This window comes from Triticum urartu, chromosome 1A, assembly GCF_056163025.1.
Source record: "Triticum urartu cultivar PI428250 chromosome 1A, HENAU_Tu73, whole genome shotgun sequence".
NCBI lineage: Eukaryota > Viridiplantae > Streptophyta > Magnoliopsida > Poales > Poaceae > Triticum > Triticum urartu.
In genome coordinates, this window is record NC_141873.1 from 146,010,481 (window position 1) to 146,028,786 (window position 18,306).

At 48.3% G+C, this 18,306-nt stretch overlaps 1 protein-coding gene across 2 annotated transcripts; it reads right to left on the bottom strand.

Moving 5' to 3' along the window:
- Window positions 1–1,787: 1,787 nt before the first annotated feature.
- LOC125551635 (NADP-dependent malic enzyme, chloroplastic) lies at window positions 1,788–17,819 on the bottom strand. Of its 2 annotated transcripts, none has more exons than XM_087516108.1 (11): window positions 17,564–17,819; window positions 4,303–4,650; window positions 4,085–4,190; window positions 3,912–3,977; window positions 3,711–3,806; window positions 3,419–3,574; window positions 3,168–3,314; window positions 3,028–3,081; window positions 2,755–2,943; window positions 2,418–2,661; window positions 1,788–2,316 (listed from the first exon to the last, which is right to left on the bottom strand). In XM_087516108.1, exons 1-11 carry the CDS (start codon window positions 17,686–17,688, stop codon window positions 2,099–2,101), a joined length of 1,749 nt encoding a protein of 582 aa, XP_087372234.1. In that variant the 5' UTR covers window positions 17,689–17,819; the 3' UTR covers window positions 1,788–2,098. The 2 variants fall into 2 exon arrangements, with proteins under 2 accessions (XP_087372234.1, XP_048570865.1); XM_048714908.2 differs by lacking the exon at window positions 17,564–17,819 and adding an exon at window positions 5,097–5,330.
- Between the last annotated feature and the right edge of the window lie 487 nt (window positions 17,820–18,306).

The following is an 18,306-nucleotide window of genomic DNA, read 5'->3' on the forward strand; positions in this document are numbered from 1 at the left end:
TTAAGCACGAAAGTAGTAAGAACGACTGACATTTCATTGAGTTCCCCCTCCCAGCCATCTTTGCCCTCCTAGCCTTGGTGGCTGCCTTATGTGTAGAAGCAACAACATTAGGCGCATCTGACACATATGTGCTAGGCACAAATGGTAGAGGCCTTGCAGACCCCTCAAGGGAATCTAATTCAGAGATATCTGATCCTCGGTCATAGGCTAGGGGTCCTCAAAATAGGATGACGGGAATTGGCTCTCGAACAAGACAATGAAATGGCTAAAATCTTGCAGCCTCATGTCCTACAAGCGTTAGCGTCACGATTTGTGAAACACACTACACATGGACAGTAAGAAGGACCACTACGCATGGATAGTAAGCATATTACACATGGACCATGAAGTTCAACACATCACCCTATGACTGATTTTCAAGCTCGTAGCATGCCATGAAGTTCAACACACTACCACACCTACATACTTGCAAACTAGCATACTACACATGCTCTGATTCAGAGGCTAGTACCAAATCTACCATGGTATCATCCTTGTTGACAAGGAACAACATGAACATCATCAAAGCTTACAAGCAACACCTATCATGCTACCCATTCATCAACACTAGCTACCAAAACATCACATTCTCATGGATCGACGGTCTATAGTGCTACCACATGCTCACATATCTAAGATAGAATAAGTAGGGAGGACGGACTAACCGAACTTACAACCATCGATTAAGCCCGATGGAGGCGTGGAACTGGTCGGAAAACAGGAAGAAGACAAATCGTCGCCGTTGTCGACCGCCGGCCGAAGAAGACGTGTCGCTTACCTGCTCGTCGATGACGATCCACGCAAAACGGAGAGCTCGAAGGAGGGGGCGCGAGTTTGGGTCGTGAGCCGAGGGTGGCTGTATAGGGCGACCGATTCGGCAGGAGGTGGCCACAAATTCTTCCTGCAGATTTTTGGGGACGCGCACGATCTCGCACCATCTCCTTGCTCTCATGAGCTTGACGCCGTGTTCCCCTTCCTTGTATCGTCCGAGTTTGGCTGAGGGGAAACGGGCGATTCCACTGTTCCAACGAGCCTGCCTGGTAGGGTACTTTAAGTTTTGTGCTATGCTAACCAAACAGTAAATATAGGCTACCAAATAGGACATTTTTGCACCCCGTGGGTTTGGTTGGACCTAATGCAGGCTATCAAACATACCCTCGAAGACCAGCCCTACAGAGACGGGAGGAACGCGATAGATGGATCGATGAGGACGATGGCCAGTGTTTGCTCATATCTTTGAGGTGGGCTTTGAGAGAGGACCAACACATGTTTGATGCATGCTCAGCGGCGATGGAATGTGACGCAACTGAAACATGTTTGATGCATGTTGGAGAGAGGACCAAACACACAAAAGTCATCTTCTACTCGCGAGCTTGAGCTCACGACCAACATCAAGCTCACAAAAAAATAAAAATAAATGGAAAAAACTGATTTTTTTTTTCTAATGAATTTTGACAAATGTTTCAAGTGTTTGAAAATTTTCATCATGAAATGACATTCGCGGATGTCATGGTTGCCACCTCTTCCACGAATGTCATTCTTTGATGGAATTTTATGAGCACCGAAAACATTTATCAATGTTTGCTCTGGAATAATTTCAGAATTTTTTAAATTTTATTTTAATATTTTTGGATTTTTACTGTTCATCTGAGCTAATTTGAGCTCGAGCTCGGAAATTCTGCGTCCACAAACACATCCTAATGCTTCAGCACATTTGTCGAGCGTGGAAAGTAAAAGAGCAACCCTGGTAACACAAATCATCAAACTATTACACTCGTTTAACTCAATCTGACAAAAGAATCGACGACGACGACGCACCTCGACACAGATAGACAGGTGCGTGTGTGCCGTGCTCCCGTAAACAGTACATTACAGTACAAAAGTAAAGTAAAGTAAAGTAGAACAGCACAAGAGTACACATACGCATAGACGGACACAGAAAAAACAAGCCTATGTTTTAGGTTGCGTCGCTGAAGCTTGAGCTGGTTGGCATATGGGGGAAGGAGATTGATTTTATTGACTGACTCCGTCCGTCCTCGCCGCAAAACTGCCGCCGCGCTCACCTGTAGCTGCGGTAGAGCGGGGTGTACATGCAGCTCTCGGCGTACTTGAACAGGTCGTCGGGCCGCGGCAGCCGGCTGGCCAGGCCCAGGTCGTAGGCCTTGGCGGCCACCTTGGCGGCGATGCTGGCCGAGATCTTGCGGATGTTGGTGAAGGGCGGGAAGATGAGCCCCTTGTCGAAGTTCTCCTGGGTCGCCTCCTCCGCCAGCGCCTCCGCTGCACCCAGCCAAACCAAACACCATTCACCATCATCAGATTCAGATTCAGATTCAGTCACCAGCCGCCGCAAACGCGCGAGAGGAGATGCAGATACTTACAGGCGGCGAGGAGCATGTCGTCGTGGACGCGGATGGCGCCGGAGATGACGACGCCGAGGCCGAAGCCGGGGAACACGTAGGCGTTGTTGGACTGCCCGGGCACGTACGTCTTCCCCTCGTACTCCACGGGGTCGAACGGGCTGCCGCTCGCGAACACCGCCGTGCCCTTGCTCCAGGTGTAGGCCTCCTCGGCCGTGCACTCCGAGTGCGACGTTGGGTTCGACAGCGAGAAGATTACGGGTTTCTGCATTTCTCACACGGCCTCTGTTTAGCGTCTCTGCAGCTCGAATCAAGAAAGAAATGTGATAGGATTATCATGGCCGGACCAGCTGCGTACCTCGTTGAAGGAGGCCATGGCCTCGATCACTTCTTGGGTGAAGGTCTTCCCGACGCCGGAGGTTCCGATCAGCACGGTTGGCTTGATGGACTGGACGGCCTCTAGCAGGGTCTTCAGTTCTTCGTGCTCATGAGCGAACGGCTTCTTGAAGTGCTGCAGAGACTCTTTTCTGGACTCAACAAGCAGACCCTGCACAACACGAGCCCTACGTGTCAGAGACAAAACGTCGTGCTAAATCTTGCTGCAATTCCTGAGATGAGATGAGCGACCAACCTTGGAGTCCACCAGCCAGATCTTCTTGCGGCAGTCGTCCACCGGGAGTTCAGTCTGTAAAACGAACAATTCGACATCAGCGATACGTAATACACCATGGACTGGCTGATCCATAGGCAATGCAGAGCTTGCTGTCTTACGTGTTTCGACATCTCAAGAGCAATGAGCTCTGCAATGCCAGTTCCAGCCTCTCCAGCACCAAGGAAGAGGTAGGTCTGATCCACAAGGCCTCCACCGATCATCTTCAGGGCCGCCAAGAGGCCTGCGAGGACCACTGATGCTGTGCCCTGCAACACCACCATTTCTGTTCAGTGCCTCTGGAGATAATAAAGACAGTAATGCTTCACCTTGTGATGACTTGGTACCAACAGTACGGGAATGAATGAAGCACCTGAATATCATCGTTGAAGACGAGATGGCTCTTGCTGTACTTTGCGAGCAAATCGAATGCATTGTGGTTGGCAAAGTCCTCAAACTGGACCAGGACTTTCTCGCCGTAGTTTTGCTTCACTGCATTCATGAACTCTTGAAGAAGCTCATGGTATTCCTGGCAGCCATGAAACAAACACAAAGTTCAGCATCATCGACATGTCAAAAGAGTCTGCCCAGCTCACCAGCTGCAGAGGCGAGCTAATAACCACAGTATGCACTAGTAGACTGCTGCGTACAGCCATCGGCATTACCTCGCCGGTAGCACGCCGTTGACGGAGCCCGATGTAGTACTCGTCGTTGAGCAATGTCTCATTGTTGGTGCCAACATCGATGGTAATTGGCAGGCACTGCATCACGATCATTACATTGTTAATACTGTATAAATCAGTCAGCAGAGCGATCCACTGGTTTTGATCCTTGCATGCTTTCAGAACATTCAGAACCACACTTACAGCTGATGGGCGAACTCCTCCGAGGGCGGTGTACAGAGACAGTTTGCCAACCGGGATACCCATACCCTGCACAAGATCATCATAACATGCATGAGCATTAACAATCAGGAAAAGGTTTTTTTAAAGGAATCAGAAAAAGGTTGGTGGTGCATCATCCTTGAACATATTGATACCTGGCAGCCCAGATCTCCGAGCCCCAAAATGCGCTCGCCGTCGGTGACGACGATGACCTGGATGCTCCTCTCAGGCCAGTTCTTGAGCACCTCGAGCACCTTGCCCCTGAAAAGTGCTTGACATGTCAGACATGTACGCCAGTCTTGAACAGTTTACTGTCAGAGAGAAACGCACAGCGCTAGAGAGAGAGGGAGAAGAGAGAGAGAGAGAGACGCACTTGTCCTTGAGGCTGATGTAGAGCCCCTGCGGGCGGCGGTAGATGCTGCCGTACTTCTGGCAGGCCTCGCCGACGACGGGCGTGTAGACGACGGGGAGCAGCTCCTCGACGTTGTCGATGAGGAGCTTGTAGAAGAGCCTCTCGTTCCTCTCCTGGAGGTCCATCATGGCGACGTAGCGATGCAGGGGCACGGTGTAACTGCGGAGGTTGTGCATGATCTTCTTCTCCTGGTGCTCCTGGGAGACGATGGCCGGCGGGAGGAGCCCCCGGATGTAGTGCGCGTCGCGCTCCGCCTCGGTGAAGGCCAGCCCCTTGTTGTGCCGGGGGTCCCTCAGAAGCTGGTGCCCACTGTTGGTTGATTGCACGCAAGGAAAATGTCATCATGCATGTGTTAACGTCAAGAAACAGAGTAACGCAGACGAGAACTTTCAGCGCAGTGGTAACAAGGCAGGAGCAGGATATCCCAAAACGAAGAAAATATTTTGGCAGGCGTGAGGAAGGAAGGAAGGAAAAGATGGGTTTACAACCGTGCCCTAAATAGTCGCGATCGCAATAGTAAGTTGCCGACCAAATCCTAAGTCACACGAGACCACAACCGAAATCGCATGATCTCGCCGTGCCGATGCGGATCACCGCGGAAACACACGCACCGACGCACGCACGCACCATCATAATTTCTCAAGATAGCGGAGGTGGAATTGCCATGGAACTTCATTTCCGGCCGGAGGGGGATCTGCCGTAAGAGTGGCTTGGATCACGAAGCAGAACATGTCGGTTTTGGTTAGCGGCATTACCTTGCGACGGAGAATGACCATGGCGTGATGAGCTGCTCCTCGGTGGCCCTGTCCTCGCCGTAGACGTCCTCGACACCGCCGCCCGCCATCTCCTCAAACTCTCAGCTCTGGCGAACGCGCGGACGGAAGAAGCGCGATACGTAGCGCAGGATTGGGTTTGATTTGAATCGAGCTCTTGTCCTTTTTTAATGTCCTGGGATGGATGCGGTGGATGGTGTGGAGACGGGAGGGAGCAGCGTTGCCTATTTATAGAGGCCCCGTGGCCGCCGGGGAGGGCCCGCCAGGCAGAAGGAAGGGGAGCGGAGGGCGCGCCGTGGGAAAGGGAGGAATGGTCGGGGACGCGGATGGTGAGAGACAGAGAGAGAGAGAGACGAAGGTTCCTTCCCCGGTTGGTTCGGTCGTTGCCCATGACAAAGACAAGGGGAAACGAGGGGACTAAACAAACTCTTCTTTATTATATGTACTGATGTACACAATACAAAAAGGAAAGAAGAGGGAAACGAACATGGAGGGCAGCAGCCTCGCTCGGCTGCGGATTGAAGAAAGTGGTCGGCGCGGGGCACTTGGAATGGAATACTAGTATAGTCTCCTGCTCAATTGACAATTGTACACACACCCCTAGGCCCCATGGGCATACGGCTTGCTACCGGGCTAGTAGTAGTAGGTGCGCGCGTCCCTCTCCCTCCGGTGGAACCGCGAGACAGGAGTGAGACACCATGTCGACTAGCTACACCATGTCGACTAGCTATGGTCGGGGCCAAGAGCACACCATGAGTGGGAAGGGTGAGGTGGGAGAAAGGGGAACAAAGAAAAGCTTAGAGCATCCATAGCAACGATGTGCCAAGAGCGTCTACAACTGGACTTTGCAAATTCGGTCTCTCAAACGTACATGGACACGATTAGGTGCTTCTGCAGTGATCGGTTATGTCTTAAATTAGTCACTCTATATCTGACTCTCTCATATTTCAACATCTCTGGTTTCAAAAAAAAAAATCAACATCTACATCCACACAAAGCATGCAAAAAAATGCTACGTACTACATACTATGCACTACCCTATCTACCTTTCGTCGTCGGAGATGTCCGTGACGACGGTGCCGGGCACCGGCTGGATGGGCGGATAGGAGGGCTCCGGCTCGACCTCACCCATGTAGGCGAGCATCTCAGCCTCCTCTGCCGACTTAAATAGCCGGGCTAGCCACTACGCGACCCGCCGGTGCGCCACGCGGCACCACCGGTCCGACGGAGGAGACGAGTTTCGGACCGCCGGGATTTCGGGCGTTTCCGTATGGGACCATGCCGTCAGTCCAACGTGGCGGGTGTGCCCGGGCGCCCCCATATCCGCCTCATATGTGAGCTGGATATGAGGGGTGTCGGTCAGCCTGGGCGTTTGAGGCCCGTTTGAGGGGGTCGTCTGAGTCAAGAAATCGTGACTAGTCAGTGCCCGGGCTGGCGGCTCGGGTGTTTGAGACCGGTTTGGGGCGCCCGGCTATAGATGCTCTAATTCGGCCTCTCAAATGCATGCGGACGCGCCTAGGCGCATCCGCGGTACTGATCGGGCACTCCTCATATTTCCCTTTTCACATCCACGTATCTCATATTCGCCACCCTATATCCATCTTATACATGCAACGTGAGTTACTCTACATGATCAAACAAACGGGTAACAAAATCGACTGCAAACGGACAACAAAATCAGCTGCAAAACGGATATAAAAGAGCTTCACATCATCCACAAGATCATCTGAGTTCGTCGCCGGACAAGTTCTTAAGCATCAACAACTAAAAATGATATAAACATTGGAGGAGGAGCGACATCACAACTTCCGCGTTGGGCCTTTGCCCTTCCAGTCGCCGGCGCAGCTATAGGCATCTGCGGCTAGTGGAGGATCTTGGTCGTTGTCGGAGGAGGTGGAGCTATCGTCGTTGTCGGTGTCGTATGAAGAGGAAAGACGATCAGCCCCTTCATCCGGCGGGCGGCCTTTTTCGGTTGTTGCTTCAGCTTGGCAAGCCGAGTCGCCTCCGCCGCTGCCTCCTTCGCGTCGAGCTTCGCCGACATCCTGCGGCGACGGTGCACGGACATCTCCGCCGCCTCCCTCTCCCTTGCCCGCTGCCTCTCACGGCACGCGATGGGCGCCTCTGATTCCGGAGTGCGCGTGCGGGCCGGTGGCGCGGACACTAGCACCCACCGTTGCCGGCATGGAGGAGCGGATGGGAGAAGAGGATGGCGTCGGGACGGCGCGGACTGTGCTATCTTGCCGGAGCTGAGCGTGGGCTCGGAGGGTCCATCTCCAACATCCACGCTGCGCTGGCACGGGAGCTGTGGCGACGCTGCAGATCTGGAGCTGCCCCTGGTGTCAACCTTGGACAGCTCCAAGGCAATGCGGGGGTCAGCTCCTTGTCGAAGTCGAGGTCGGAGCAGGAGTGGCTATCGGAGCTCGACATCGCGCCGGATATGATCGGAATGTAGGAGGGAGGAGGACAGGATGGAGCAAGAGAGGCGAGTGGAGTGAACCAGGGTCCGAAGTTGGAAGCCAGATTAGGGATTTTGTGGGACACATGTGGGGTCAGTGGTGGGCCGACCTGTCAAGCGGACGCGCCCGGGTGTGCCTAGGCTGCCCAATATCTGCCCTAGATTTGGGCTGGATTTGAGGGGCGCCGGACAGGCCAGGCGTTTGAGGCCGGTTTGAGTCGCCCGAGTGGGTAGATGTTTTGTGACCGGTTGGCCCGCCAGGGCGTTTGAGATGTGTTTGGGGCGCCCGGGTGTAGATGCTCTTATGATCCTTGATTAGGGTGACTAGGGTTAATCATAGGGCTCAAGACCTCGAATGTAAAGGTGGCGATGAGAGCCCCTTGGCTAGCAGAAGATGAGACGGTACCCTAGAATGCATGAGTAGTGATATTTCCATGTTGTCGGCCATGGTTCAAGGGTGGCGTGACCACCGTGATGGCAAGAGATAAGTGTCACAACGTCGGTCGTTTGTGGATGATGACCATGGTTGGAAGCATGACCACTATGGAAAGAGGCAAATACCATAGCATCGGCAATCGTGCTGAACTAGATGTTTGAAGGTCTTTATCGGTGTGAAGGCCCTAAACCTTAAATTGGCCAGGTGAGCATGGTGGCCACCCACAAGCAACCAAATTTTCTTCAATGCGCACATGTGGCACTATTACCCTCTTCTCGTGTTCCGGGAGAAACCCTAAATCAAAACCCGCAGATCGGGTGACAACATTTTGTAAGGCTTGCTTTTCTTCAAGGTGTTGGTCTGGAGTACTTTCCTCCCATGCATTGTTGATGGGCGGCCGACGGTGGGCGCGATTGTGTTTTGTAGTTGCGGGAACCGCCTTGAGAGGGGCCCTCATTTTGGATTATGTCTTATCGTCGATGCGCCTTTTTCTTAAGCTCGTCTCCAAGGGAAGCTCTCAAAAGCAGACATCACCGGGAGATAGGGGTCCTATGCTCCTAGGCGACTGCATAAGCTATACAATGTTACAACTCTCTATTGATGCATGTCTTCAGTCCTTCCTATTTGCAAAATCGCTTCTAACCGACAACCTTTTTTCATGGCAACTATAGCAACGACTAGCCGGCAATAGTTCCAACCTGGCACCCTTGTAATTTTCCACCATGCCCGTACCTGAACCAATTCTGACTTTGCAATGGCCGGGCATCCCATTAGCTTCAGGACAAGGCATACAATTCGTCACAACTCCAACAGTCGCAGACAATGTTGGGAATCTCTCTAGTGCCGGACATGCCCACCAACTGTTCGACAATATGCCTCAATAAAACAATCATGCTTTTTTTTGCCCCATAGCATTTAGCGAATCAATTTTAGGATGGCAGTTTCATTGTGATGCACCTTTAGGACTCATTTATAATGGATATGATAAATGACAGTCAAGATCCTCCAAATTATGAGATGTGTGATCAAATTTTGTCTTTGTTTGATGTTGGGAAATCGTCGAGCGCTCAAGGAAAAGAAGCAGGTGGAGGCAAGAGAAAATTCTTACTCAACCCATGAAAATGCCATGTTATTAATGCTTAGTTGGGCACGAAACATGGATCATGTATGTGAAACCGAGTAAAAGGGTTCCAAGTATTGGTAAAATATCCACCCATGGTACGTTGAACACAAGCGCTACGTGGAGAAACATCCGATCCACCACTCGCAAGGAGTGTTGTCTCCAACATAGATGGTCCGGAATCCAAGAGTCTATGAACAAGGTTCGAAATTTCTATGCACAAGTGGTGAATAATCACCAAAGTGGTATTGGAGTCGATAGCTATGTAAGTTTTGGTAGCTTCACATTGGTCATCATCTTTCTTGCTTGCTTCCTTTATCCCAGTATGTTGACGTGTGATTTTTGCTTGCTAGATGGGGTTTGCCGCCACTTTGTACCATCAAGTTAAGAAAAAAAAACCATTCATCGTGTGCCATTGTTGGATGGAATTGAATGAAAAACCAAAGTGGTCCAACCTCTTTTGAGATCTTAAAAACCCTATCAAGAAGAAGAACAACGATGGCACAAGCTCTAACCAATCTATTGGATTGGATGACGATGATGAGTCACGTGGAAGGGCGGGCAGACATGGTACTGAGCCAAAAAGGAATAGTCACTTGAGGGGCACAAAGTGGGAGAAGGATAGGGTTGCATATGATGGTGCACAAGCAAAATGTATGGCACATGGACAAACATCTTTTGCAACAAGAGGCAGACACTTAAGAAAATTGAGGAGAAAAGGGAAGCAAAAGGAGGGGGAGAGGTACACGCTCTTTTTGGATGTGCAAAGGAATGAGTTCAATCAGGAGAGGCGCGGAAGAGTATGAACATTGAGAGGGGAGGATAGACATGGAGAAGCAAGAGAAATGACAAAAACTGAAAATTGAAAATGCGAAAACACACGAGGCAATTGAGCTTATGAAAGAGAAGATGAGGCTCGCGAGGATCATGGAGGAGTCAAGGATCAAGTTGAGCGACACAAGCATCATGGATGACAATTGCAGTAAGTGCTCCATCAACAAAAAGAAAGAGATCAACGACCACAACAACAGGGGTGATTGATTTCTTCATTTATTCTATGTATAAATTGTTGAGTTTTACTTATCCTGGATTTTTTTTGAATTTGTCGAATTGTTGAATTGCTTGTGTGCTATATTGACTGAGTTATCTATGTGCATGTCTTTTTATGAATTTGAGGTTTCGAATCTGATGGATGTGTTGCCCGGGCGAAGAAATGGGGGCGGCCAGCTCTTGTTCCCAGACGCGCTTGCTGAGATATAGAGGGGTCACATTTGCCAAATGTTGGAGATGCTCTTAGAGCAACTCTAGCAGAGTCGCCATATTGGCAGCCTCCATATGAGACATGAAACATTCTCTATATGAATATGGAGGCCGCGGTCGTTGCGCACAAATACAGAGTCGGCATAATGCGACCTCCATTACCTTGCATTTATGTTTTTTTGTTGTATCAACTCAAAAATTCACACTCAATTTTAGGGATTAGAACACTAATTTGAGATAACATTGCATTACAAAAGTGGTTACGTAGGGGTAGAAAAGATAATTAGCGACATATTTTTACTAAGCTAATGATTTCTTCGTCTTGTTGAGCACCAGTTGCTTCTTGCCACGATGACAATGAATGCAGTGTAGGGGCACATGCCTAAGTGATGACTCGACGTGTCCTCTACAAGTGACGGTGTGAAGGTCTGGCGACCTCGTCTCCGTCTCGTTCCTGTCAATTGCCATCGAGGCCGGGGACGACCTTTTTCCAAGAGAGGCAAGGCCCAATGAGGCGCGGTTGATGTCACCATGTTCATGTTGATTGTGTGTCATCTGATGTGCTCCCTCTTTGCCACCAAGTCCGCGTGATTCTCCTCGTCATGATGCTAGATAGTGCAGTCGCTCTCTATACGGAATGCCTACCAAGCGTCGGTATGCTTAAAGATGTTGCCGGGGTTGTCAACCGAGGCATGGGTGACACAACGCTCATCCCATGCCCCCTTAACAAAGTCACTTGGGAGCACGTGGTGCCCGATATGAGTTGCATGGACGAGACCTCGCCTGCTAGTACGGGATTTCACGTACTTGTGGCTGTCTTGGATATCCCAGACAATGGAGGAAGTCCCGGATTCCAATCTTGGCACTCATTGAGGGAAGGATCCTCCCGCGTATAACAACAATCCTTCTCCTCCTTTAGCGATGAGGGTGACCTCCTCCTCCGCCAGCTCCTCGTCCATCATTTGCTCCTCCTTTGAGAGCGACACCCGGCTCGACCACGGGGGAAGCGACATGGCGACTGAGAGGGAGAAAGTAGTTACGGGAAGCTGTGTTGGAAGTGGAGGTTGTGAGCTATTCGACCATGATGGCGACTTTTTTATAGCAGCAAACGAAGGGCGACGGGAAAACATGGCGGGAGAGACATTAGGCAGTTGGCACATTGCGGCTGTCACAAACTGTCATTCTTTTCAATGACATGCTTGTCTACGCCATTGACAGAGAGAGGAGATGGCCGCACGGGAGGCTGAGGAGGCCAGGAGGGTGATGAAGCTCACAAGTGGTTGGTGGATGGAACACGCTCCAAGCTCCAAATATCAAGGCTTACGGGTTCAATATGAAATGCCCTCCTAACGACTCTGCTAGAGTGTTTTTTTATTGTTGACAAAACTATCTTATTGATGATTGATGGTTATTATTATGTTGATGGAGCTAATACGACAACTCTGCTCCACGTTTTAGCTCCCCGGTGGTCCTTGAGCATGACTGCCTAGTGTGTGTGTGCCTCATATGAGTTATCCAGTAGGGGCTGATCACTGTGTGTCTGCCCTCTTTCTTTATGGTTAACAAGTTTTTAGTCCGATCGTGGCCACATGTGGTCAGCACAGTCGCGAGACAGCGAGCAGCCAAGTCGCACGAACGATTTACAATTCCAAAATCGCACTCCCACCGAGCCACTGGATTTTTTTTTTTTGAACGTACTGGAGTTAGTGGAGTATTATAGGAGTACAGGGAGATGAACTTGCGCGCGTTCGTTCTCAGGCCCCGTCGCTTTCCACCCGGTTTCGTCGGAGCCCGAATATAAAGAAAGAAAACTAAAAATGAGAAGAGGAAAAAAGGGACCGGTAATCCCTTCGCTGGTGTGTTCCCCAGCCCCAAGCTGAAGCTGTAGTACGCGTAGCCTTTTTTTTTCTTTTGAGGCAAGGTACACGCGTAGCCGACGCCAAAAGGTCAAGCTCGAGAGTTTATACTGACCGGGCTGGCTGGCCTTGATTACTCTGACCCGTCATCAATTTTCTTCCCGTTGCCAAAGAAAAGCACATGCTCCCTCGGGAATTCAGCGCACGATCTTTCAACGGCCCGGAGTCAACGGCCAGCGGAACGTTGAACCATGAGCACGGATTCTCTCTAGTTCCACCAACCCAGCGACACATTTTACTACTCCCGTGCTGGAATGGAAGCGGTAAATTTTGAGAAAATGCTTGCAGCTCTCTCTCTCTCTCTCTCTTCTGCGGTGGTAGGTTTGTGCAGCGCAGGTGCGATCTAGGCGTGCATGTTCAGTCCAGGGGCAGGTGGTCTCTGGAAAGAGAGAAAAGCAAAGTTCGTTACGAGAAAAAATACGAACATGGGAAGTGAAAAGTAGGCGTGCACAAAGATGGTGTGGTGAGGCTTGGTCTGGTCGGGTGGCGAAAAAAAAAGGCTTGGTCTGGTCTCGCACGCGCCGCCGCGTCGATCGGGTCGCCACCCGACCCTGACCGGACCCACTGCCCGCGCCACCATACGACCTCACGGGGCGGACCGTGTGCCGCTCGGGGTTCGGCCGCTACCGCCTACCGACCCCGCGATATGATCTTTCCGCTCGTACACACTGACACGGTTGGCCGGCGTTGACCAGTTCGTGACCATCCTGCAGTGGTTGCATTGCATCTTTTTTTTTGGTCGTAAAAATGATGGATGATGTTTGATGAATAAATCGAAATGGATGATGTTGTTGCTGGTCTGTTGCACGCCATTTGGTTATGTCAACTTTCTTTATTTTTTTAATCTTTTTTCTTCTTTGCGCATCCTCAATGTATCTACTAGATTACTATATTGTGTTCTTGCAAATGTCAGATGTAATTGGTATTATCTTCATATTAATATATTACCCGTTATCAAATAATGTTTGTAAGCATCCTTTTGGAGCGACCTGCATCAATGCTTTAGACTAAAGGATCAGTTGGTGTTGTCTACAAGCATACGCTTGGGCGCTTGAGGCCTATATATTTGATTAGTAGAATTTTTGAGGAATAGAAAAAAGAGTGCAATTTTCAAACATGATACTTATAAAAAATTCCTAAGGAATCAAATCCTTCAAGAATCCTATGACATTCTTTTGAATCAAAGGAGCCCTTGATCTTCGCACAACTAAGCACCTACTTGATTAAAAAATGCAACTTTTGTAGAGAATTCTATATTAAGAAGTTTTTTCTAAATAAATTGTTTGATTTAATCACAGGTCACACTAGATTTTATTGTAAATTTTCTATCCACCTAACCTCTTGGAAGTTTTCTCTAATAGTGAATACTCTATTTCCACATTCTTCTATTCCTTGTTTTGCATCCTATGATACAAAGGGTCCATTTTAGAACCTAGGCCCACATCGTAGCAAGCCCAATAACACCAAAAGGTGCATTTTTTGTTGGCCTCTGGATATCCCTTTATCTCTTTTTTCTCAAAAACCCTTATTTCCACATCTAGAAAAAACCCAAAAAGTATGCATGTACACATACATGTATAGTAGGTGCATACAAAATTTCATAAAACTATATATCCATTCGAGATATACCCAAAAAAATACAAATACATAAATCAAACATGTTTTTTGGTCAGAAAATTGTTTGTTTTGTGCATGTTGCAAATTTTCATAGTATTTAATGAAAAAAATACAGATACATAACTAACATGTATAGGTTTTTACATAAAAATAAATTGAGTTTTTGAAACTTTGAAATGTCATCTTTACTATTATTTTCAAATACCAGGTTCCAAGGAACCAGGATCTTGAAAGTTCAAGCTCTAACAACACACATTTGTTAGCAAGGTTTGATGTCGAAACCATTTTTTTTCTTTCTTTTTCACCATCCTCACAATGGCCCAGCCATGCCAAGGCTAGACACCAAGGCCGGAGAGCGACAACGTGTTGGCGCCGTAGTGCAAGAAATACGAAACAAATTTGAAGTTCAAATGTCATTTTGAGCTTTCCATGGAAATAACTATTTTTTACATGAAACATAAAGTTGAGTTCTGAAAGATCATGCGGTGCCCCATGTTTGATTTTGGTAATATATGACAATCTCTGTGGACTAATGGTTGTCTTGAGTTATATTTGAAGGGCTTGTCCATAAATTTTTCTTGAAGTCCATTTGTTGCTTTCAAGGATAGTATGTGATGACCAAGGTGCTATTCAAGAAATTATAGAAAAGATTGATCATATGAGAGGTTGATCAAGACTAAGTCAAAGAGTGAATCAAGCTGATCAACACATAAAGCATACAAGATATACTGAGAGGGATCAACATGGTCTACCTGAATCAAAGATTTTGGTAAGCATTGTCCATTACGCTTTGTGTACTAACCCATGATTTACGTGAGAGTTTTAGGTGGGGTTAGGTATGTTTTCATGGGTTTGCATCAATAGAAAGATCTCATACAACCCATGGAGGATGACATCAAGTGGTGATCGTCATCAAGATTGCGGTGTGCAAGTTCAAGTGGTGCATCACGAAGAGATCAAGTGCTTGAAGCTTACCGTCCATTGTGGTGGCAATGGACTTGTGAAGATGTGTCGAAGAGTGACTCACCCATAGTGGAGTATGGGGGAGCAATTAACTAGTCTTCATCGACCAATACAATAAAAAAAGCTGGTCCAATTTGAGAAAGACAAGATCGCCATCATCTAGCTCAAGTGGACTATGTGCAAGCTAAAGGTTTGCTCTTAATAGGTTTTCTATTTTACCGGTCTCATGGTGGTAGTTGGAAGATCGGATTATAGGATCGATTGTCGTACAATCAAGGGGGCTCTCAAGTTAGTAGCGCGATCATATCGTTCGTTGAGAGCTCAAACCATTGCATCCTTGCATCATCTTTCTTGGTTCTTGTTTGGTGTTTCTCTTTGTGACTTTTAGAGGTTATGGTCATCTTCATGACAAGCTCGAGTTCATCGAAAATGGAGTTCACATGCAGCTTCTATGATGTTTTCGATGTTGGGGTTTTTGCCAGTTCTTCATTCACAGAGGTTTACATCTCTACTGCATTCATAGAGGTTCTTCATAATAGGTGCCGTCATCTATCCAACAAGCTTGAGTTTGCTCAATTTGAAGCTCATTTGTAGAAGTTATGGTAGTTCTGGTTTTCCTGCATCCATCTGTTTTACTTAGGCCTTTTGTTGCACTCTAGCAGTAGTACCACTCTGGTCTGCGGTAGTACCGCTTGTGCGGTACTTCTGCGATTCCAGTGCTGCGGGCACTTTCACATATTCTTGGGCTTTTGGATACTATATCACCTCAGCGGTAGTCGAGCGGTAGTAGAGCGCGGTAGTACCGCTTGGGCGATACTTCTGGCCTTCTACTACCGCAGGAACTTCCGCTTATATCCTTGCTTCTGTATCCTTTTCCACTCAGCGGAAGTGGAGTGGTACTAGGGCGCGGTAGTACCACTTAAGGCAGTACTGCCGTCCTACTCACCACTACTACCCCAATTCGTTTAGTACTGCAACCTCGACGGTAGTACTGTTTGTGTGTGGGCTGTTGTCATTACGGTTGGATTTGGAGAGGCCTATAAAAGAGGGTCTTCTTCCCCATTGCATATTTTCTTTGAGCTCGTGTTCTTCCCCCGTTGTGGACCTTCTTTGAGCTTACTAACTCTCAATCCCTCCAATGATTCTTACTAGTTTTTGAGAAAAAAAGAGAGAGAAGATCTAGATCTACATTTCCACCAATCTCTTTCTTCTCTATGTGAGGGGAACCCCTTGGATTTAGATCTTGGAGTTCTTGGTGTTCTCCTTGTTCTTTCTCTCATTTTCCTTCATAGCTTTCGTTGCTTTGGTGGGATTTGGGAGTGAGGGACTTGGGCACTCAGTGTACCCTTGCCATTGCATTAGTTGCATCGGTTTGAGTTCTACTTGGTGAAATGTGAAAGTGAAAAGTTGAGAACTTATTACTCTTGGGTGCTTGGTACCTTAGAGCTTGTTTCTCTTGAGTGCTTGGGCGTCCTAGACGGTTGGTGGTGTCCCGGAGCTCAATCATTATCGTGTAAAGCTCCGGGCAAGCGTCGGGGTCTCCAATTAGGTTGTGGAGATTGCCTCGAGCAATTTGTATGCGTTTCGACGACCGTCCCCAAGGGTTGCCAAAGTGTACGGGTACCGGTGACCGCCCCCAAGGGTTGCCATTTGTACGGGATCGGTGACCGCTCTCAAGGGTCCCTTAGTGGCATCACGTCATTTTGCATTGTGCGAGGGCGTGAGGACATTACAGTGGCCCTAGTGACTTCTTGAGGAGCATTGTGCCTTCACACCGCTGCAAACGGAGATTAGCATTCGCAAGGGTGTGAACTTCATGATACATTGTCGTCTCCACGTGCCTCGGTTATCTCTTACCCGAGCCCTTTACTTATGCACTTTACTTTGTGATAGCCACAATGTTTCTTGTTATATATTTTGCTATCACTTAGTTGCTTATCTTGCTTAGCATAAGTTGTTGGTGCACATAGGTGAGTACAGTTGTTTTAGGTTTGATGTTTGACAAATTAAACACTAATTTTATTCCGCATTTGTTCAAACCGTAATTATTTTTAAAACGCCTATTCCCCCTCCCTCCCCGACGACATGCAGGTTGAAGTGAAAGGATCAACTTATCCGACAATCAATCAAGACACACACATACATGCAACATGCGAACAAACTATGCATTGGAAGCCAATCTTTTAAATTGCGGGTTATGCCATTTAGCGGTGGCTCGGACAAAAGCTATAGCAAAGCTAAGACCCATTTAGCGTTTTCCTTAAATCATGGAAAACTGAAAAAAAATAAGCATATAATCTGGCGTCGTATATGATATATCAAATATATTTGACATATACACATGTTCAAACATCAAAACATGAGCACTAATTAGTCATCCTAGTTCAGTAACCAAGCTTTGCATCAATATATCAAATGCATAGATGCACTGATATCATATATATCAGAAATAAGAAGGAAGTTCATCGCAAAAAAAGGAAGAAAAAGGCGCAAGGATGGTATTGTATAGCGGTTTAGTTGGCTAAATGATAGCGGGAAATAGAATCATTTTCGATTTATCGTTAGTGGGAGAGCTCTCGAAAGGTTATTTGCAGCAAACCGTCTAGACGCAGCAGAAAGCAGGCACACACATACACATACTACATACTATGTATGTTTCTCTTTCCATTCCACATCACTAACCTCAGACCGTTAACATCCGAACCACCATTGGCGCGGCATGGGCTTGCAGCTTCCGTCCCGGGGTCTTGATCCAGCGTGGCTGCGCGGCCAGGGCCCGTCGCCGAGTTGAGTTCGCATTGTGCCATTGGGGGCTGCGGACGGAAGGAGGAGTGTGCGTGGCCTGGGTGTGGAGCTCCTAGAGCAGCATGAGAACTCAAACGAGAGAGGAGAAAGACAAGTGGTTCAGAAAGGGATCACGCTCCACACCGCACTAAATAATCCGGTGCCCGTTCCTTTCGATCGCCTTGGCATTGTTGCTTGGCATGGCAGGTAAGGTACTACATGGTTCTCAGTGCTGCTGGGATTAATTGGCGGATGCAGAGATCAATGCGGAATTAAGCAGCGACCAAGATGGTTACACCGGCAACTGATTTGATTGTGCGCTCAACAGGAGCCATACGTACAGTACGAAGATTTTTCCCTACCGGTGGAGCTTGCGGGCTGAGGTGGAGGGTCACGGTGAGAACCGCGGGGAGCGGTCAGTGACGATCAGGAAGAATTAGTGAGGAAGATGACACGTTCGACGTAAGCCTCATCCACAAGTTTCAGCGTTTCCGTCTCGCCTTTGGTCGATTCGGCACCCGCGGGTTTCGTCAGCTAGACGTGCAGCCGTTAACGTTCGCTTTAATTTGGTCGATGGATGCGTGCAGGTTCAGAGAAAATAATAATGCGTGATGGTGGGTGCAGTACTACCAGTCAGTAGA

What these genes read in the sequence shown, in the direction of transcription:
- LOC125551635 (XM_087516108.1), bottom strand. Translation starts at nt 17,688, where the DNA reads ATGGCACAATGCGAACTCAACTCGGCGACGGGCCCTGGCCGCGCAGCC. An exon ending in TCGGAGATCTGGGCTGCCAG is followed by an intron (nt 3,978 to 4,084) that starts GTATCAATATGT and finishes GATCTTGTGCAG; the next exon opens with GGTATGGGTATCCCGGTTGG. An exon ending in TCTTCAACGATGATATTCAG is followed by an intron (nt 3,315 to 3,418) that starts GTGCTTCATTCA and finishes GTGGTGTTGCAG; the next exon opens with GGCACAGCATCAGTGGTCCT.